Below are 22,682 nucleotides of genomic sequence, written 5' to 3'. Positions count from 1 at the left end.
TCGCTTAACCAACTGAGCCACCCAGGCGCCCTGTTATTCTTTTTCTTTAAGCCATATGTGTACATTTCACACACTGTCACATAGAATGAAAATCATCCACGCGTTGCATCATATTTCCCCAGCAAAGATAAATGTTCCCTCTTCACACAGGCTGGACCATTGGAGGTGTCTGAAGGAGGTAAAGCCAAATTCTTCATTGACACTTGGTGTCTTGTTTTGCCCTTCTTTTGGACTCCTGGTGAGGCAGAGGTCAATCAAAGACAGAACCATGCCTTGGTCTCCTGTTGCTTCTTGGGTAGTGAGGGGGACCTTCCTCTTACCTTGGGTTTTTAGACTCACGGAATGGAGAAGGAATGACAGTGGCCTTTCAGTAAGGGCACCAGGGTAAGACAAGAGGCCAAGGAGGGTGGCTCAGTTGGTTAAGGGTCTGCCTTCAGCTCAGGTCATGATCCTGGAGTCCTGGGATCGAGCCCCATGTCGGCCTCTCTGCTTAGTGGGGAATCGGCTTCTCCCTTTCCCTCTGCCCCTCTCTGCTGTGCTCTTTCTCACTCTCTCTCTCTCTCAAATAAATAAAATCTTAAAAAAAAAAAGGCAAGGAGCCAAAGAGGTCTCCTCAGGAGTTGGTTACCGTGGTCACTGAGAAACCCCTGCAAAAGCATATCCCTTCAGACCGAAGTCTGACAGTCATGAATCCAGAGCAGATACTGGAAGTGTCATCACTTCAAGTGGATTAGGATCTAAGAGACCAGGTAACAGGCACTGGACCACCCAGTGAGTCACTTCAGTTATTTCATGTGTGCTCTGAGGATAAGGAAAGTTACCGCTTCCAGAGCGAGGCTGAGGGGTAGCTGCGACCCAAGATAGCCTTTCTGCACCAGAACTAAAATCAGCTTCCATTTACTGAGTTCCTGCCCTGGGCCAGGCTCCATAATGAGTGCTTTTCCAGCACTGCATTGTGAATTTCTGTCTTCCTCTTTTCCATTTTGTCTCGAGGCTTCAGAGTATAGAGAGAGAGGAAATGATTGAGCTGACCTCTCTCATCTGTGCTCTTTTCTGGAAGCTTTGCAAGGATGTTGTCCAGGAGGCCTTTGAGTGATACTGCGCTTGCTTTTGAGAAGCTTCATGTTAGAGCTACAGAGGTGGAGGGTGAGCCAAGGACCTGGAAGGTACAGATAGGAAGCAGTAGTAGGAGAGCAGTTCTTACCTCCTAGTACCTTTTGACCCCTCTTTTTTCTATAAGCAGTAGATAGAGTTATCCTGTGGCTGGAATTGATGAGGTCATAGTGTGAGGAGAGTGCTGAACATCTTGGCTGGGCCCTGGGGGAGCTGGTGGAGGAGCTAAGACAGCAGAGCAGGGACTGCAGACCGCACTGTGGGCCTCTTGAGGCTAAGAAGCAGAGAAGGCAGTCGTCAGATTAGCCATTTGGAGAGGGCAAAGGGGAAGAAGCCAGGTGAGAACTGAAGGGGCCCCGATGCCACAACACCTTGACGCCCCCTACACACCTCTGCTCTGTACCTGGTTCCACTGGAAGTTGTTCTGTGACTTTGAGAGAAATCTCTCTAAGCTTGTGTCCCCCCATCAGCCTGGTAAGAAGATTACCTCTTGAAATTGTTGGGAAGGCAGAAAACTATAAGGGGTTTTCACTGCAATTAGCGTTGTTAGTAAACACTGAGCAGAATCTGTTCCATCCCTTTCCCTGACAAATCCAAGATTAAAGCATGTCCTGTCCCGGAAGATCCACCCTGCATGTGGGTGAGAGGAAAGTCAGCAATTTCTGAGCAATTGGGGAAAAGTAGGGGACTGAGGCTTCAAAGGCTCAGTGACGTCAGAGGATGAGATCAGGGAGTGAGATAGCTAAAAGGCTGATGGGATGCTGTAGTCTGAGAGTAGGTTCTGGAGCAAAAGATTTCAGAGGTTGAGATGTCCTGGGTGCTGTTTTACTACTGTGGCATTGGGATTGAGGAGTAGTGAGCCCGGAATGGGGCGTGGGCCATCCCCCAATCTCTCAGAAGAGATGGGCGGCTTGGCTGTGGAAGAGAAGACTGAGCACAAGTTGTGGCATGACTAGGAGGGCATAGAGGTGAGCAGTGAAGAGAAGAAAGGGCTTGTGTTTCTGAGGGAATGAAAGCATTGTGCCAGCATGGAAGGGAATGGTCTGGGAACAGCCATGAGGAACCTTGGCTGTGTGATACAAGATGAGGCTGGGTCGTGGGTAGCCTCTACTCAAGAGGGCCACAGGGCAAGGCTATGTGCAAAGGAGGTCGAGCTCTACTTGTTAGAGGCTGTGAAGCTTACAGGGCTTGACCCTCGATGCCTTGAACTGGGCTGCTGCTGCCCCATGTGCTAAGGTTAGCATTATTTCCCTAGGACCGGTCATCTAGTTCTTCCATTGATACTCAGGCTCCAAATCTTCCTCTTGTACCTAAAAGCTGCCTCCACCTCCCCCACTTCTTCCCATGCCCCATTAACATGTACACACAAGCACACATACACACTAGGCCTCTCTGCCTCCTGAAACCCCACCTCCTCAGGAAGACTTCAACTTGAAGTCTCCAAAATTCCTCACCTTGGCTTTTGCTCTTCTTGTCCTTACAATCTCCAGAGCTTTGGGGCTAACTTCCTAGCGCTACATCTTAAGGAATCAGTCCGTCGTCTTTGTCTTGTCCTCTGTCTTAACAGTTAGGTATTGATAACAGTATTACCAAGCTTGTGCCTTGAACTCCAAAAAGTACTTTCTCTCTTCTACAGTTGTGAAAACAAAGAAAGAAAGGCTATTAGAAGAACAGAAAGGATATGGCTTGGACCAGCTCCAGAGAGCAGCTTTACCCGGCAGTTTTATGGGTACTCTGGGTGTTTCATTTAAGTCTCCAAAGCAAGCCCAGTCTTAACACCTGTCACCTTAGGTGTCTATCCTTTCTTTGGTCTGCCCCCTAGGGCCCATAATGAGCTATTCTGTATGACCTTGGCCGCCCAGGAAACAGCAGCTCTCCTTGGACCTGAATCCTTGAACTGAGGAAGCCACATCCATTGTCCACATCCCACCCATCTTGTTCTTGTGAATGTAGAGCAGCAGGCCTCTAGTGTCTATAGAATCCCCTATTATCTAACTCAGATGTTCCTTTGCTGGGCACAGGGACCCTTAGGTCCCTTCATCAGTCCTTTACTTGAGACCCTAGTGCTCCTTGCTGGGCTTTTAGTGAGGGATGTGGTAGTCTAACTTTAGAGCCAAGCCAGCTTCTGCCAAAATAGGAGAAAGAAGAATCTATAAACTCAGTGGTGGAGCAGACATACCCAAAGTCTTTTTCAGTGTGTTTCCCTGGAAGACACCCACAAGCGAATGTGAATTTTGCCTCTCTCCTAGCAGCTGATAACTTATTCACTTGGTTTTTTCTAATTCTTATGCAAAGACTGTGATGCCTCATTTATCTCTGAAGCTTCAGGAGTGTACATTGGCTTCCCCAGAGCACAGGACTCAGCATAAAAACTGTGTAACTTAAGCATTACAGGTACTAGTCTCTAGTTACCAGTGTGGTGTCCCCTGGCACCTGCAAGGACACTGGGATCTGGCCCCCAGGGTCCAGCCCTCCAGCTCTGACCAGCTCTCTTTTCCTTCCAGGGAAAGTGCACTTCTTCTCTAGTGGTCTTCTGTTTTTTCACCGTCATCACGGAAGTATCGTCCTTTCCAAGGATCACATGAATGCCGTTTCCTTCTATGATGGGGTAGGTGTTTTATCAATCCATGGCTTTGATGTTCAGAAGGATACTCAACACTTCTGAGACAAAAACCACATAACTCCCTGTCCCTGCTCCACCACCGTGGGACAGGATGTCAGGAACCAGCATTGCCCTTGAGGCAGGCAGGCAGGGAGTTCATGGAGAGGCCTGTCCAATTGTCAACCTCACTGCTCCGTAAAGGGCTTAGCTAGAAAAGAGTTCTGGGTCAGGAGGGCTACCCATGCCCAATTAACTCATCCCAAAGAGGACCAGAAAGTAGGCTGAAGAAGGCCTTAAATGGCCCCCCTCCCACCCAGGGACACAAAGGCTCACCCACTTAAGAACTGGAAAGAAGCTGTTCCTCTAACATTGATGGGGCTCTGTTCATCCATTAGCGTGAGAAAGAATTATAAGTGAGCCAGAGAGAAGAGAAGTGTCTCACTTTCCCCATGAGGGCTCAGCCCCACCCCCTGACACACCCAGACTTCCCCTCCACCTCTGTGAAAGTTACACCCCAGAACCACCCTTTAACTTCACCAGTTTGTTTAACACTTTCCGCTCCCCTTACAAGGAAGAAGGCAGCTATGAGTTCTCCCTAGGCTTTTCTCCTGGCCACGGCACAACTCATCTCAGTATGACACTAGAGTGGAGGGCAGGCCCGCTACTGTGTTTGGTTTCAGCCTCAAAACCAGCCTGTTTGGGAGTCAAGACAGAGACTAGGTGAGGTGGTATGGTCAGATGGCTCAGAAAATAAGTTCTGTGAACAATTCAGAGAAAATTCTTTCTGCCACATAGAACCTGCTGCCTTAAAGGGTGTTCAAAAGGGCAAGCAGGCCAACAAGACAGAATGGATGGCGTTATTAGATGAAAACGTTGATGAAGGAAGAAAAGATGAATTGTTCAAGTGCTGGGACAATAAGTTAGCTAACTTGGGGCAGGGGGGAATGGATTCTTACCTCATATCAAAAATCAAAATAAACTTCTGATAGATTAAATATTTTAAATATTTTTAAGTTTCACAAGAAGAAAGAGGAATATAAAAATTTTCCAGAGAGGGCGCCTGGGTGGCTCAGTTGGTTAAGCGACTGCCTTCGGCTCAGGTCATGATCCTGGAGTCCCGGGATCGAGTCCCGCATCAGGCTCCCTGCTCGGCAGGGAGTCTGCTTCTCCCTCTGACCCTCCTCCCTCTCATGCTCTCTGTATCTCATTCTCTCTGTCTCAAATAAATAAATAAAATCAAAAAAAAATTTTCCAGAGACAGGAAAACTTTGTAAGCTTAGAAATGATACAAGAAATTCTAAAGGAAAAGTCTGTCATATTTGACCACTTAAGGATTTTAAATATTTTTGCCAACAATTTAATTTATTGACGTATACTTTAAATACAATTAACTATATCCATTTAAAGTTTTGACAGATGTATACACTCATGAAACCACTGTCACAATCAAGATACAGACAACTTTCATCACCCCTAAAGTTTTCTAATGCCCTTTGCAGTTCCTCTTTCCCTCCACTTCTGGCTTTCTGTCACTGTAAATCAGTTTGCAGTTCTAAAATGTTATATAAACGGGGGTGCCTCGGGTGGCTTAGTTAAGTGTCCAACTCTTGATTTCAGCTCAGGTCATGATCTCAGGGTCCTGGGGTGGAGCCCTGTGTTGGGCTCCACAATCAGCGGGGAATCTGCTTACAGGTTTCTCTCTCTCTCCCTCTGCCCCTCACCCCTGCTTGCATGCATACTCTCTCTCAAATAAATAAATCTTTTTTTTTTTTAAGATTTTATTTATTTATTTGACAGAGAGAGACGCAGCGAGAGAGGGAACACAAGCAGGGGGAGAGGGAGAGGGAGAAGCAGGCTTCCCGCGGAGCAGGGAGCCCGACGCGGGGCTCAATCCCAGGGTCCTGGGATCATGACCTGAGCTGAAGGCAGATGCTTAACGACTGAGCCACCCAGGCGCCCCAAATAAATAAATCTTTAAATAAAATAAAATGTTATACAAATGGACATCATACATTGTATACCCTTTTAAGTCTGGCATTTTTCACTCAGTATAATGATTTTTAGATTCATCTATGTCGTTTATATGAAAAGTCTGTTCCTTTTTTTTTTTTTTTAAAGATTTTATTTACTCTATTCATGAGAGAGAGAGAGGCAGAGGGAGAAGCAGACTTCCCGCAGAGCGGGGAGCCCGATGCGGGACTCGATCCCAGGACTCCGGGACCATGACCTGAGCCGAAGGCAGACGCTTAACCATCTGAGCCACCCAGGCGCCCAAGTCTGTTCCTTTTTATTGCTGAATAGTATTCCAGTGTTTGGATATAGCATAAAATTTATCAGATTAATTTGTAATTTGAAACTCTAAAAAGTCAAAGAGAATTTATTAAAAAGCAGAAGATAAACTGGATAAAACATTTTTGGTGATTAAAACAAATGAGTTAATATTTCTTTTCTATGAAGAACTCTGTCTTTATTAACATGAGGTTAGTTAACGGATATATGGAAGTACATCAGAAACAGCCTCACACTACCATATATAACAGTAAATTGGCAAAAAGTAAATAAAAGGTCCTGTTGACAAGGAGAAATGTAAATAGTATGAATATCCAGCCATAAGGGTGGCTTTAGAAGATAGTGGGATGCAGTCTGGGTGGCTCAGATGGTTAAGCGTCTGCCTTCGGCTCAGGTCATGATCCCAGGGTCCTGGGATCGAGCCCCGCATCGGGCTCCCTGCTGGGCGGGGAACCTGCTTCTCCCTCTCCCTCAACCGTTCCCCCTGCTTGTGCTCTTTCACTCTCTCTGTCAAATAAATAAATAAAATATTTAAAAAAAAAAAAAAAAAAACATTTACAGACTGTTTGTAGCAACTTGGTAGATGCTAATGGTAAATTAAGTTTTAAAAGCAAGGTACAGGGATGCCTGGGTGGCTCAGTTGGTTCAGCGTCTGCCTTTGGCTCAAGTCATGATCCCAGGGTCCTGGGATCGAGTCCCGCGTCGGGCTCCCTGCTCAACAGGGAGTCTGCTTCTCCCTTTGCCTGCCGCTCCCCCTGCTTGTGCTCTCTGTCTCTCTCTCTGACAAATAAATAAATAAATAAAATATTTAAAAATTAGAAAGAGGGGCGCCTGGATGGCTCAGTCGTTAAGCGACCTGACCTTCGGCTCAGGTCATGATCCCAGGGTTCTGGGATCGAGCCCCACATCCGGCTCCCTGCTAGGCGGGAAGCCTGCTTCTCCCTCTCCCACTTCCCCTGCTTGGATTCCGTCTCTCGCTGTCTCTGTCAAATAAATAAATAAAATCTTTAAAAAAAAAAATTAAAAAGAAATGAAAGAAGTTCTAGATAAATGAGAAGACACCCCATGTTCATGGATAGGAAGACTTAACATTGTTAAGACCACAATTCTACCAAAGCAGTCTATAGATTCAATGCAATTCCTATCAAAATTCAATGACATTTTTTACAGAAGTAGAAAAACCCATCCTGAAATTCATATGAATCTTAGGGTATCCCCAAGTAGCCAAAATAATCTTAAAAAATAACAGAGTTGGAAAACTCACACTTCCTGATTCCAAAACTTACTACAAAGCTATAGTAATTAAACAACAGTGTGGTATTGGCATAAAGTGAGATACATAGACCAGTGAAATAAAATAGCCCAGAAATAAACCTTCACATATGTAGCCAAATGATTTTTAACAAGGGTGCCAAGATCATTCAAAGGTCTTTTCCACAAATGGTGCTGGGAAAATTAGACATCCACATGCAAAATAATGAGGTTAGATCCTTACTTTATGCCATATATAAAAAATTAATTCAAAATGGAGCATAGGCCTAAATGTAAGAGCCAACACTATTAAACTCTTAGAAGAAAACATAGGAGCCATTTGCAACGATGTGGATGGAACTGGAGGGTATTATGCTAAACAAAATAAGTCAATCAGAGAAAGACAATTATCATATGATCTCACTGATATGCGGAACTTAAGAAACAAGGCAGAGCATCATAGGGAAAGAGAGGAAAAAATGAAACAAGACGAAACCAGAGAGGGAGACAAACCATAAGAGACTCTTAATCTCAGGAAACAAACTGAGGGCTGCTGTGGGGGGTGGAAGGGATGGGGTGGCTGGGTGATGGACATTGAGGAGGGTATGTGTTGTGGTGAGCACTCTGAATTCTGTAAGACTGATGAATCACAGTCCTGTACCCCTGAAACAAATAATACATTATATGTTAATAATAATAATAATAAAAAACCCATAGGAGTAAAGTCCTCGTGACCTTGGAGTAGGCAATGATTTCTTGGATTATAACACCAAAAACACAGACAACAAAAGAAAAAATATATAAATTGGACTTCATCAAAATTGAAAACTTCTGTGCATCAAAATACAGTATCAAGAAAGTAAAAACAACCCACAAAATGGGAGAAAATATTTACAAATCATGGGTCGCCTGGCTCGCTCAGTAGAGCATGTGACTCTCAATTCTGGGGTCGTGAGTTCAAGCCCCATGTTGGGTATAGAGATAACTTTTTAAAAGAATCGTATATCGGGGCGCCTGGGTGGCTCAGTCAGTTGGGCATCCAAGTCTTGATTTCAGCTCCGGTCATGATCTCAGGGTTGTGAAATTGAGCCCCACATTGGTCTCTGTGCTTGGTGGGGAGTCGGCTTAAGATTTCTCTCTCTCCCTCTTCCCTCCCCCTGCTAAAATAAATAAATCTTTTTTTAAAAATCATATATCTGATTAGGGATTGATACTATAGAAAGAATTTTAAGATGACATTTTCAGTTTAGGAGAAAAGACCCTTATACTTCCTATATCTCCCTTAACTGGGTATTGGAAAAGCACATCTATCATTGGACCCCAGTACACCACATAATGTGAAAATAATTACAGTGAAATTCGTCATATGTGTCCTGACAATAATTGTGAGGGCTAGTGTCATGCCAATGGCTTTTCTCACTGATGCTCCATCTTTTTCTCTTTAGGATTCCACAAGTGTTGTTGCTGCCCTTCTGATAGACTTCAAAAGCTCGTTGCTTCCTCATCTCCCAATTCATTTCCATGGATCAAGCAATTTTCTGATGATTGCCCTTTTCCCCAAATCAAAGATATACCAAGCATTTTACTCAGAGGTAACACCAATCATTAGTCTGCAAAACAAATACTACTTTTTTTTCCTTAGGAGTTTAGATGGTAAGGCCACATCTCAGGGCTAAGAGTGAGGTGATGAGAGGCAGAGCTGGGAGCGCTGGTGGAGGTGGCTGCTTCTAATCCCCTTGCTTCCTGGAATGGTGCTTTTGCCATTGAGAGATGAGAACCTAAAGGAACTGAACAAAAGGCTTTTTAGCTGCTAAGACAAATCTTCTTTGTCCCTTTAAATCCTAATTAGACTCATTTTTCTTTTAGCTACTTTATTGAATTATTTGGCCCTACCTAATGGATCAGAGCTCTCTACCCCACCCTAGTCTCTCCCTTCCCATGGTTCACAGGCCCTCCCCTTGGGAATGGTCCCACCCGGCAGGCTGCATGTTATAGGCACTCGGTATAGATTGCATGAGGGGGAGCTTACCAAGAATTATACAACCCACTTAGAGACCAAGCAATAGCCAAAGTTAAACACATGGCCAGCCTCATGACTGGTGGAAATGTTCAGAAAGGTCTGATTGCCGCAGCCTGTGAGGAGACTGTCCCTCTCTCAGGGCAGATTGACCGAACATGGAAGAGAGAAGAGCTGGCCTGGCTGCAGAGTGGCATCTCTGGCTAGTCCATGTCTCCCTCCTACTGCCCGCTGGTCCTCCCTACCTCTTTGTGCTTGTCCTTTCAACCCAGGAACACAGAGAGAGAGCCCTTTACATTCTCTTCAGCCATTTCTCTGCCCCTAGGCAGGACTTGCGTGAACCGCTCCTTCTTCTGGTCCTGTCCCCAGGGAAGAACGTGCCCCTGCTGCCAGAACAGTGTTACCTGACACCTTACTCCATACTTCCTGGCCTCTGAAGGAGCAGAGTCCCTGGGAGAGGAACCCAGAAAGAAATTCTAGTTTTGAAAAATACAGAACAAAATTGCTGCAGGCCTCTATTTTTGAAACAAACTTGTTTGTTATGATGGTGTTTCTCTGTACTGACAGTCTAGATTTTCAACAACCATCAAATCCCCATGTGGATTCCATATCCTGTTGTTGGGTTTAAAGTGTTCTTTGCTCAAATTCTGTTTTGTTTAGGTCTTCTCCCCCTGGCAACAGCAGGCTAACTCAGGGCTGTCTTTAAAAGTGATCCAGGAAGATGGATTATCTGTGGAACAAAAGAGATTGTAAGTGGCTGCCTTCAGTGTTTATGCTTGTTTCCCGAAGCTGTGTCTGCTCTCTCTGCAGGACAACTTACGTTACGTAACACAGGGGTCTTGGCTTCTGAAAGGGCCGGTACAGTCATTTCAGCGCTTCCCTTGCAGGTAGCCAGTGCCCTTGGGGAACTAGAAGTCAAGAGAGATGAAATCCACCAAGAATCAGAAACCCAGGGCACCTGGGTGGCTCAGTTGGTTGGGCGACTGCCTTCGGCTCGGGTCATGATCCTGGAGTCCCGGGATCGAGTCCCGCATCGGGCTCCCTGCTCGGCGGGGAGTCTGCTTCTCCCTCTGACCCTCCTCCCTCTCATACTCTCTGTCTCTCATTCTCTCTGTCTCAAATAAATAAATAAAAAATCTTTAAAAAAAAAAAAAAAAAAGAATCAGAAACCCATAATATTACCAAGGGTTTCAGGTGAACCTTCCTCTGTGGGCACACCCGTCCTCACACACTAATGCTGCATTGTGTTCCAAGTCAGTGAGATGCTTGTTTTGGAAGTGTTGACTGTGTCACGGGACTCTGGCTTGAAAGCATCAGAACAAGTTATGTAAAGTATGTGTGCTGTAGGGAGATGGAGTTCTAATCTATGAACATTTGATATTCCAGACACTCCAGTGCCCAGAAGCTCTTCAGTGTCCTGGGCCATTCTGCTGGGGAGAAACAGAGTCCTCTAAAGCTACTCCCAGCCAAACTTCCAGAGCTAGACTGGTGAGCTCCAGTTTTCTGTTTATAGATGTTTAATGTTCTAGCTTTTGAAATGTCAGAAACCTCAGTGTTGGTCCTTTCTCAGCGCCTTTTTCTTCATAGCTTCTTAGGGATCAGTGTAAAAGGTAGTAGTGACACCATGTACAATTTTATTCTGTGGAGTGAATCTCTCTGAGATTTCTTTTTTAGCAACTAAATGAGTTTCTCATGCGAAAGAGAACATTCAGGCAAGGCTGGTGATGGTCACATAATAGCATTGTCTTTGTTTTTCTAGGTTTCTTCAGCATTTCGCCATCAGCAGCATTAGTCAGGAGGCTGTGATGAGGACCCACCTCCCTGTCCTGCTGCAGCGAGCTGAAATCAACCCTACTTACCGAGTAGAAAATGACAAGGTACAGCAGCTCAGCAAATATGCTGGGAATTCACAGGAAGATAATCCCGATAGGCTGCCCTTGGATCTTCTGTGTCCGTTAACAAAAAGAGCTCAAGCAGAGTCCCTTTCATAAGACTCTCCACCTCCTAGGATACTGATAGAATAATACGCATGAAACCTGCTCTATGTAGTGAGTGTGTACAGGCATCTGCAGCGACCCCAGCCAAGCCCCACAGCAGCCATAAAGCCCTGGCCGCTTGCCATGCCTCCCCTGGCTTCTCTGTGTCTTTCAAATTCTCGCTCAGTGCTCTCGTGCCATCAGCTCTTTCTGTCTGTGACCAGGCCTCACCTGGCAGTGGGTTACACATTGAGCTTAATAAGAGGAAGGGCCTTATTAGTTGGGCCTTGCTGGCATCACCAGGGTAAGGTGATACTTTATAAACCTTGTCTTCCCAAGAGTAGATTTTAATCCGCTCCCATCTCACATGCCCCTCCTCATTACCCCTCCCACCATTTCTTCAGAACCAAATGTCATAATACGTTCAGGGCATTATTTATATGCAAACCTAGAAGATGCTCAGCTGCAAAAGATAATAGGAGCACTAAGCAATTAGAAGCCTTGATTTTCCCTTAGGCAAGAGTTTAAAAATGAAAATGCCTACCTCTTGTATTTTATTAAAAGGCTGCTATAGGACAGGCCTTAAAGTAAGAAGGTGTCTGGCTATAAGCACATGTGCTGTGATTTGAGAGGCAGGGGCCTGGGCGATGAGGAATAGGAACCAAGGTGAGGAGGAGGATAAACAAAAAGTTACATGGAGTACTGCGTGCAGGAGCAGAAAGGGATACAGGGTAGGGGCCTGGTCAGAGGGGAGGAAGGAGAACTGGTTCCCAGAAAAGAGGAGGGTTCCCTCTGCTGATGTAACCTGCTCAAGTGATAAGTGCCACCAAGCTGAGCTTTAGTCTAAGTTATCTGTGACCAGGCCTCTTCCTGGTGAGTCTTGTGTATTGTGAAAGGAAACACATGCTATGTCATTTACATCAGTACCATTCAGCGATTACCTGGTTCCTTTCCTCCCCTGCTCGACCCCTGCTCTGTCAGGGGATTTCTTCAAGTTGTTTCGGAATACATACCTGCAGAGGGCCCTGTTTTCATTTGATTGTGTGCTACGGCTAGGACAGTTCAGCCTGCTCCTCTTCTCCTAGTCAAGACTCAGGAGTGCTTCCTACACCCCGTTTGTTTCCTTAGCTCAGGCCATGCAGTTTGGACGGATTGGGAAGCCAGGCGGAAATATCCCCATGCCACTCCTCTCCTTCGCTGAGCTTACTTACCACACCAGTTTTTTAGCCCATGACATTTTGTCTCAGACCTCCTTTCTGCCCAGTGTTTTCCGTTGTATTTTAACTGATCTAGTCAGACCTGCTCCATGGAAATTGTATTAGTAACACTACATTTTATATGGTGTTTGCTATGTGCCACACACTGTTCTAAGCACTTATATATTAACACACACATATATTAACTCAGTTAATCATCACATCCACCCTGCAGGATAGGTTGTTGTTAGCCCAAGGTCACATAGCTAGGTGAGTGCTGGTGCTGAGGTTCAGACCCACAGAACCTGGCTCCAGAAGTCAGTTCTCTTAACCTTTTACACAACGCCATCTCCCAGTTGGATGACAAACCCACATGACTTTTCTTTCATGTAGGTAATTATCAGCATTGTAACTGGCCTCCCAGGCTGTCATGCTAGCGAGCTCTGTGCTTTTCTGGTCACTCTGCATAAGGAATATGGCAGGTTAGTATGGCTGCCGCCTTTGCTTTGGGGAAAGGGATTCTGTGCCTGGGCCCCATAGGCACTGGGAGACCTTCAGCATGTACTGGCCTTTGGTGTGATTGGTATCAGCACGGTAGCCATCCATCCATTTAACACGTTTGTACTGAGCACTTCCTGTGTGCCAGGCACTGTTCTAAGTGTGGGTGACAGATGAACAAAACAGACTAGAAAGTCTCTGCCCTTGTGGAGCTTACATTCTAGTTTGGGAATACGATTAACCAGATAAAGTAGTATATTAGCTAGTGAAAAGTGCTATGGAGAAAACAAAGTAGAGAAGGGTGTAGGGAGTTTGAGCTGGGGGAAGGATTGCAGTTTTAAATTGGGTGCTCAGGGAAGACCTCACTGAGAAGGGGACATTTCAGCAGAGGCCTGAGGAAATGAGGAGTGAACCTTTGGAATTCTGGGGATGAGCACTGTAGCAGCAGAACCAGCACAGGCAAAGGCCTGGGAGTATGCCCCGTCAGCAGGGCCATTCAGGACCAGAGTAGTTAGAACTTGGGAACTGGTAGATGTGATCCATCCTTGACCACAAGGGGACTGCGTCAGTTCCAGTGCAGCTGGGACATGTCGGCTTAGGGGAAATTGGGGAAATCATTCATCCATTACGTTCATATGGCTAGGAGATTACTAAACAACCCTGGCTAACTGAACAGACATTTAATATCTAGCTAGTCTACCTCAAAGTAAGGCATCTTGCAGGAGGCCATAGGGAATGGAGAAGGTGGAAATCGCCTAGAAGTCTGGGAGTTCAGGGAGATTTGGGAGGTTGGACAGGTTTTAGAGACATGCTAGGGAAATATTGGGCCTCTTCTAAGTACTAAGTGGCTAGCCAGTTCCTCCCTCGTATCCATTGCTTTTGTTGTAGAACTAGTCTGAATTCTTCACCCTGCTCACTTAGCAAGAGTTTTACTGAGCACCAGACTGAAACCATTTTACTGGATGATCCTTCAGGAAATGACTGCCTGTTCAGAAGGAGTCTTTCTCAACTCCAAAGTCTGACTGATGGTCATGTGCTTACCTGACCTTTTTCCCTGTGGCAAGGCATTTCCTATCAAAAGTTCCAGTGATAGTGGTTTCAGGATATGGAGCTCCCCACCCAGTGCTCTCCGCCTGTTTCTGTGATGCCAGGATTGCTTTCTCCTGTCCAGGGTCACTGGGCAGAATGTCTGTGGGGAGTACTGGTCAGTCACATTTGGATCCACTGGCTGAGTCTGTGGGGCCAGGCCATCAGGTGGCCCCCAGGCTGAGATTATACTTGCCATTTCCAGGTGGATGGTATACCGCCAAATCATGGATAGCTCCGAATGTTTTCATGCTGCCCACTTCCAAAGATACCTTTCCAGTGTCCTGGAGGCTCAGCAGAACCGCTCTGCCCGCCAGTCAGCCTACATCCGCAAAAAGACCCGACTGCTGGTGGTGTTGCAAGGGTGAGTACTAGAAGTCTTCTGGGGACAGTGGGGTATGGTGATGACCTTGCCATTACTGTTATTTTGTATGTGGCTAGCCTGGGGCACAGAACGACCTCCACATGTTCATGAGCAGAGTCTGCACTACCCAGAGAGGCCTTAAACAAGCAAGGACTCTGGTTGCTATCTCGTGGCCCAGAGTGGCTGCTGTAGCTTGCACACAAGTTTTCTGTTTGGTTTCAGAGCACCTGGGTGGCTCAGTTAGTTAAGCCGTCTGACTCTTGATTTCATCTCAGGTCATGACCTCAGGGTTGTGAGATCAAGCCCTGCATCGGGCTCCACACTGGGCATGGAGCCTGCTTAAGATTCTCTCTCTTCCTCTCCCTCAACCCTCCCCCCGCCAAAAAAAATTAAATTAAATAAAAATTAAGTTTGGATGGGGCGCCTGGGTGGCTCAATCATTAAGCATCTGCCTTCGGCTCGGGTCGTGATCCCAGGGTCTTGGGATCAAGCCCCACATCAGGCTCCCTGCTCAGTGGGGAGCCTGCTTCTCCCTCTCCCACTCCCCCTGCTTGTGTTCCCTCTCTCACTGTCTCTCTCTGTCAAATTAAAAAAAAAACAAAAAACTAAGTTTGGTTTCAGTATCATGGTATCCCCAAAAGGTAGAGAATTAGGGAAGAGATTTTCTGGGCAAGATTCTTTGATAATTCTTGTAACAATAGTGATCCCTAAGCCTCTTCCTTTGCCATTTGTTTCAGTCCTTCCTCATGTGGAGTTGCAGAGACAGCCTCCACACTCTGCAGTCTTGAGCCCCACCATCCCCAGGATGGCTGGTCCAGGAAGGTTTCCTGGGACCCTCTGTGGGGAGCATAAATAGTCCAGCTGGGCAGGGAGCTCCCTCAGAGGACAGATTTGACAGAGTGAATACTACTGCTTCAGGGACCCAGGCTTCAAGGAGCTTACCTTGACCCATTCTAAGGCCTTCCAGAGAGGAGCTCTGTGCAGGCCCACTACCCTCCAGCCCAGAGGAGAACATGCCAGGTCAGGAAAACACAGGCTGTGGTCTTCACGATGGCTGGTAATACAGAAGCTTTTGGCAGTTCTCACAAAGTGCTTTTATGCTATGCTATATTTTCTGTGCTCATAATAATTACTATGTGCAATTGGCTAATTGTTTCCAGTAAAGAGTAGGCCCAGATCCAAAGCCCTGTTGAGTCTCCTGGGTGGATGGTGAGAAGTTTAGAAAAGCCAGGCTGGTGGTCCTTAGGCTGGAGGCGGGCAGGACTGTGCACCCCACCAGCCCACCAGGACATCGTTCCTCTCCTTCAGGCCTTGTTCTCACACCTACCCTGGGCTTCCCTTCCTTCAGACCTTTTGTCCTGCTTGTGGGCTGAGGTCATGGAAGCCACAGAGCAAGAGTCTAGGCTTGAAACCACTTGTGTGTGTGTTGTTGTTTTCTTAAGTAGGCTCCATGCCCAGCCCAGAGCCCAACGCAGGGCTTGAACTCACAACCCTGAGATCAAGACCTGGGCTAAAATCAAGAGTCAGACACTCAGGGGCGCCTGGGTGGCTCAGTCATTAAGTGTCTGCCTTCGGCTCAGGTCATGATCCTAGGGTCGTGGGATCGAGCCCCGCATCGGGCTCCCTGCTTGGCAGGAAGCCTGCTTCTCCCTCTCCCACTCCCCCTGCTTGTGTCCCTCTCTTGCTGTCTCTCTCTGTTAAATAAATAAATAAAATCTTAAAAAAAAAAAAAAAAAGAGTCAGACACTCAATGAAATGAGCCACCCAGGCGCCCATTTTGGGTTTTCCATTGCTTCTAATGGTCAAAGGAATAGATTGGCCCCTGCCGAAGTTGAGAGTCATTGGGGATGTGGACCTGGAGTCAAATTCAGCAGTTTGACATTGTGTAGGGCATTGCCATCTTCCGTCACTTGAGAGAGCATCATTAACCCCTTGTCTCTGACAATGCTCATCTGCAAATGTGTCAGCTGCCCTGGCTGCTCTGGATTGCAGTGACAGTGTATAGCTAGCCCAGTCTGAGTTGTACTCAGACCCAGCCTTTGCCCAGTCACAGTCCTGGGATGCTAGGGACCTCAGACTTCCCGAAGGATTCAAGTGGAAATACCAACTAAATGCTATGGCTCTCGCTAAGACACTGCTCTTACAAGCTGGGCCCATTCTCCTTGAGGCTCAGCAGAGAGCTCATGGCAGCCTCCTTTTTGCATGACCAGATCTCCTTGGGGCTGGACCTTTGAGCCCAGTATTGAGAGGTTGTCGGTAAAGGGAGACTCCAGTGGCTTCTCAAATTGAGAATTGTATTTCCTGAATGTGGCTTTTATCTTCATTTATAGGATTCTTGGAGGAATGCTGTGATATAAGGCAGAGTTTTCTTTTGCCCCTAGAGTGGCCTGGTTCCATTTGGCTTACTGCAGCAGTGGAGCAGTGATGTTGAGCTTTGATATCCAGTGGAGTTGTTGTTTTTAAAATCAATATATTTTTGGGGCACCTGGGTGGCTCAGTCATCAAGCGTCTGCCTTCGGCTCAGGTCATGATCCCAGGGTCCTGGGATTGAGCCCCACATCAGGCTCCCTGCTCAGCAGAGAGCCTGTTTCTCCCTCTCCCGCTCCCCCTGCTTGTGTTTCCTCTCTCACTGTGTCTCTCTTTGTTAAATAAATAAATAAAATCTTAAAAAATATATATTTAAAAAATATATATATATTTAAAAAAATAAAAAATAAATAAAATCAATGTATTTTTAAATGATAAAATTTTAGAAATAGAGGACAGAATGGTGATTGCCTGGAGTTAGGGATGGGAGTGGGAGGCAGGAGGAAGGTGGGCGTGGTTATAAAAAGGCAGCACAAGGCATCCTGGTGGTGTTGGAACTGTTCAGTGCCTTGACTGTGGGATGGATATAGAAACCTACACAGGTGACAGAATTGTTTGGAACTTAAACACACACACGCACACACACACATACATAAAACTGGGGAAATCTGTATTTTAAAATATTAATTTTAAGGAATTTGAGGGATTGTATTTCTTTATACTCCAGAATATTGTAAAATCATTCTTTAGATTATTTAAAATATTTATAAACAAAGTCTCTCTCAAAACAAAAGTTGAATTAATCTAAAACACATGCCCAAATTGTAGGCTTAAATTGCAAACATAAAACAGAGGCCAAAGGACACTTGAATAGGATATCTGTTGTTTAAAAAGAAAGAAAGTTAAAGTCCTGCAGGGGTTTTGTTTTGTTTTGTTGTTTTGCTTTTATTTTTAATAAAGAGAGAACTGACAAGAGGCAAACATGAAAAGCCAGGTTTTTTTGCCTTCATCATGCATTCGAGGCAGTTTAGCCAAAGTGGTCAAGTACAAACTCTGGTAGCTGGAGCAGTGTGCTTCCTTCTGTAGTGAGGCCTGCTTCCTCCTGTTCGGAGGCCCTGGCCAGGATGATTATAGGGCAAGGGCTGGGGATGGAGGGAGGGTCTAGCAGCCTCCCTGTCCCAGCAAGTACAGTGAGGGACACCAAGAGCCTCTTCCCTTGCCACAGCAGTTCCTGGTTGCAGTGCCCAGATGTACTGGTCTCACCAAGGACTTTGGGGCCTATTTTCACTCCAACCTTTCTCCATTGAATGGAATGCTCTGAAAACCCGGGAATTCTCTAGCCACTCTCTCTAAAGGATAACCCATGGTATTAAAATGACCAAAATCTGCAGGATTGGTAAATCTTTCAGTTCTTTTTGGTCCTAAGAAATGAGTCTCTAGGCTCATACCAAACATGGAAAATAAAAAGCTTCCAAACTTTATGTTTAGAAGAGGGGGAAAGCTAATGCTTAGGAGCAAGGCTGGGGCGCTTAACCAGGAGAGTTAAATCTGGTAAACATGACCACAAAGAGATTTGGAGTAGTATATAAGCTTCAGTCAGTCCCGCTTAACAAGTACGCATGAGGCCTGGCACTGCAGGCAGTGTGGGTGGTTCTCCTGCATCCAGGCCTAACCAGACATTGCAGAACCAGGAGAAAGAACCCCATGTGGCAATACACACACGTGCCCAGGCAGGGGGAGAAACCAGGGAGCAGTGGGCTCACTTTACAGCTCTCTGGCTGCCAGGCCCTCATGGGGGAGCTCTAGAACCGGGCACACCCTATTCTTGATTGAAGCACTGCTAGTTGGTCAGACTGAGGCAGACCTAGGGGTGGGGGTGTGAATAATGTAGTCCCGGATAAAGCTAAGGGCTGTTTTGCAGGTGAGTTATTTGTAGGAACTCAGGAAGTGGCTCAGGCAGGCTGTACCTATCCCCGCAGGCACCACCACTAGCTTCCCAAGAGCCCAGGCCCATATGATCAGCAAGGCTGCCTTCAGATTTTGCCTTCCCTCCTGTAGGAACTGACCTTTTGGTGATAGGCTGGGTCAGTTGGGAAAATGTTCTCTACAAGGTAAAGAGTGGAGGCCCCTTCTTGGAGTGGCCATGAGTATACCCAGGATTGGACATCCAGTTCATTCATCTGTCCTGCTTAGGCGCCACAGATTATACCATTCAACAACCACTTTACATTATTACTGCAGAGACACACTATAAACAAATAAATGAGAAAATACAGTGTATGTAGCTGATGTTCAGTGCCATAGGGAAGAATTGGGGCGGGGGCAGGTTGTGCAGAAGGAGGGTTGCTATATCACATAGGCTGCAGGAAGTCACAGGATACCTCTCTCAAGATGCCATTTGAGGGGCGCCTGGGTGGCTCAGTCGTTAAGCGTCTGCCTTCGGCTCAGGTCATGATCCCAGGGTCCTGGGATCGAGCCCCACATCGGGCTCCCTGCTCCGCGGGAAGCCTGTTTCTCCCTCTCCCACTCCCCCTGCTTGTGTTCCTGCTCTCGCTATCTCTCTGTCAAATAAATAAATAAAATCTTTAAAAAAAAAAAAAAAAAAAGATGCCATTTGAGCAGAGAACTGAAGGGAGCAAGCCTGGCAGACATTTGAGGAACACAGCATCACAGGAGAGAGGACAGGGAGTGCCAGGGTGGAAATATGCCTGGCATGTTCAGGGAAGAGCCAGGAGGTCACAGTGCTTAGACGGAGTCAAGTAAGGGAAGGAATAGTAGGAGGAGAAACTCCTCCCGTATAGAAGTCAGATCATAGACAGCTGTGGGGGCTGTTGTAAGGGCTTTAAAAGCTTTGACGCTGAGTGGGATGGAAGCCACTGACTCAGTGACTTAGCACGATCTCTCTGTCTTCTCTGTTGAAAACAGGTTGGGCAGGGGCAGGGACAGAAGCAGGGAGGCCAGTGAGGAGGCTGTGGGGTAGTCTGCAAGAGATGGTAACAGTAAGGATCCAGAGTAGTGGGAGAATGTGAGCAGCAATCTTATTCTAGTTATATTTTGAAAATTGAGAAAAAGTTCAGTCAGTGACGACTCCAAACAAATTTTTTGGCCTAGCAGCTGAACGAATGGAGTCCCCTCTGCTGAGAAGGACAAGGCCTTGGGAGGAACAGGCATGGGAAATTGAATCATGAACATGTTAAGTTCTAACTGAAAATACTAAATTAGCTCCATACAGATTTTAGGATTTTCGTTCCATTTCCTTGAAATTGGCTCTGGAAGTCTGGAGTTTGGAGGGAGTTCCAGGCAGGAAATAGAAATGCAGGTGGGGTTTGACATGTATCTGCTGACCTAGAGGGGTGCTCCCTGTTTCTCTCCTGTCTGCATGTTCTGTGAGGCAGAAGGAGAGAAAAAGCTATTAAAGGAAATAAACCAACCCAAGAGCTCCTAAAATGATTGGAAAACAGGCCTAAGGACACCAAGTCCCACCCTTAGAGCGCCAGGGTCATCTGCAGGCGTCCCTTTACTCCTAGAAGTGGTGGGGGATTCTTCCATTCACTCTTGCACAGTTAGGAGTACTAATGAGGTTTGGGGATGCAGAAACCTTGTGGAATGCAGGGAGGGGCTCTAAATCATTAAGTGGGGTGACCCCAATGAACCCAGTCACAGGCTCCTCCTTGTGGTTTTCTTTCCACCCTTGCTCGCTCAGCCCCTCAGCATTCTGCGGCCCCAGTCAGTAAGCTAATCTTTCTCTTTTTTCTCCCAGCTACACAGATGTTATTGATGTCGTCCAGGCCCTGCAGACCCATCCAGACTCAAAGGTCAAGTCCTCCTTCACCATTGGTGCCATCACGGTGTGCGTGGAGCCCCTGAGCTGCTACATGGAGCACAGGTACATGCTTCAGATCCTCTGCCGCCCACAGGATGTGGTGGGTTTAAATGTATAGAAAGCGATTTTCTTCCACCCACCGGAAGGAGACACATGATTATGTGTGTTTGTCTTTTGGAATGCATTAATCTACCTTACATATAATGAATGCTCAATTGTTGCTTGATTAGTGCTAGGTTCTCAGAAGACACGTATAGACCGAAGCCTCTCAACACTTTTCTTTGTGTACTGAAAAGTTGTCCATCTAGGGCAGTGGGACTTGAAACAGCTTCTCCCCGAAAGAAAGAATGCCCATGACAGCCTTTTCTTTTCCCATAGGGGAGGTGCTTTGTTTTCCAGGTACTTAGAGTATCTCATAGATAATTTTTCATATAGTTAAGCCTTTTTTTTTTCTGATTTATTTATTTGAGAGAGAGTGTGTATGTGTGTGTGTGTGAGCAGGCAGAAGGACAGAGGGAGAGAGAATGTCGAGCAGGCTCTCTAGTGAGCGGGGAGCCCAGCGCAGGGCTTGATTCCACAACCCATGAGATCACGACCTGAATCGAAACCAGGAGTTGGCCGCTCAGCTGACTGAGCCACCCAGGTGCCCCAATGGTTAAACCATCTTAACACTGTCTTACCTCAGTTAATGACATTCATTCTCATTACTAATAGGTGAACTTTGGTTTTTTTAAACTTTGGAAGTAATATAACAGCAACAAGGAAAATTGGGTAATAATTGGGGTGCCTGGGTGACACAGTCAGTTGAGCGTCTGCCTCTTGGTTTTAGCTCAGGTCCTGATCTCAGGGTCATGAGATCCAGCCCTGCTTGGGGGAGTCTGCTTGAAAGATTCTCTCCCTCTGCTCCTCAACACAATCATGTGCACATGCTCTCATCTCTCTCAAATAAAGAAATAAATCTTAAAAAAAAAAAAAAGAAAGAAAATTGGGTAATAATTTACCCATAATCTGGGGCGGCTCAGTTGGTTGGGTGTCTGCCTTCAGCTCGGGTTGTGATCTCAGGGTCCTGGAATCGAGTACCGCGTTGGGCTCCCTGCTCGGCGGGGAGTCTGCTTCTCCCTCTCCCTCTGCCCCTCCGCCTTGCTCATGCACGCTCTCTCTCTCTCTCAAATAAATAAATAGATAAAATCTTAAAAAAAATAATAATAATTTACCCATAATCACTAACTCAATGTAACTTATCATTTTTGTGAATACCTTGCCTTTTTTATCTCCATTTTTTTACAGTTATGGTATACATATAATTTTATATCCTTCTTAGATTAACATATAAACATATTATGTAACTTAACATATATTTGTTCTAATATCACAGTGGTAATTGCATTTTGATTAATTATAAAGTCATTATGTGTGTGGATGGACATGCTTTTTTTTTTTTAAAGAATTTTTCTTTTTTTTTAAGATTTTATTTATTTATTTGAGAGAGAGAGCGAGAGTGAGAGAATGAGTTGGGGGAGCGGCAGAGGGAGAAGCAGACTCCTTGCGGAGCAAGGAGCCCAACATGGGACTCGATCCCAGGACCCTGGGATCATGACCTGAGCTGAAGGCAGACGCTTAACCAACTGAGCTACCTAGGCGCCTGGACATGCTTATCTTAACAGTTTCCCCGCTGTTAGTCACATATGTTGTCTCCAGCTTTTCACTATTATAAATAATGCTGTAGGAAAATCTTTATCCATATGAATTTCTCAAATTTCAGATAATTTCCTTAGAATAGGTTCTTCAAAGAGATATTAATTATTTGCATGATCAGTTTTATAACTCTATTCACATTTGAAAATTGCTTCTTGAGTGGGTTTCCCAGTTCACACTGCCCCAGTGGTGTCTGGAAGTATCTGTTTCATCATCAGAGCTCTCCTCACTGGGGAGAGTTTCAAGCACTACCTTGTCCCTTCACAGAGCTATTTGACTTCCTGTCCCTTTAGCCCAGTGGAATGTCTCCCAGGTCTGTAATCATGTGATCTTTCTGGCTAGTCCGTATTACTTGTATCTCCTGGGAACTGATTGATCTACCCTTCAACCTTCATGTGAAAGAGCTCCCTTCCTATTTGAGTCCCAAGTTGATATTTTTAGATTTTGCATATAAAATCCATTAGA

At 45.9% G+C, this 22,682-nt stretch overlaps 1 protein-coding gene across 1 annotated transcript in view; it reads left to right on the top strand.

Moving 5' to 3' along the window:
- Positions 1-22,682, top strand: part of DNAAF9 (dynein axonemal assembly factor 9) — a 119,739-nt gene that overhangs the window by 77,459 nt on the left and 19,598 nt on the right. The window contains exons 21-28 of the mRNA XM_081832284.1: positions 3,618-3,721; positions 8,701-8,847; positions 9,933-10,021; positions 10,659-10,760; positions 11,032-11,149; positions 12,838-12,926; positions 14,234-14,392; positions 20,460-20,626. Coding sequence (XP_081688410.1) covers positions 3,618-3,721; positions 8,701-8,847; positions 9,933-10,021; positions 10,659-10,760; positions 11,032-11,149; positions 12,838-12,926; positions 14,234-14,392; positions 20,460-20,626 — 975 coding nt within the window. The remainder of the gene's footprint in view (positions 1-3,617; positions 3,722-8,700; positions 8,848-9,932; positions 10,022-10,658; positions 10,761-11,031; positions 11,150-12,837; positions 12,927-14,233; positions 14,393-20,459; positions 20,627-22,682) is intronic.

Source organism: Leptonychotes weddellii, chromosome 10, assembly GCF_054177405.1.
Source record: "Leptonychotes weddellii isolate Sample4059 chromosome 10, ASM5417740v2, whole genome shotgun sequence".
NCBI classification, from domain to species: Eukaryota; Metazoa; Chordata; class Mammalia; order Carnivora; family Phocidae; genus Leptonychotes; species Leptonychotes weddellii.
The sequence above is the reverse complement of the archived record's forward strand: the minus strand, read 5'-3'. Positions and strand labels throughout refer to the sequence as shown.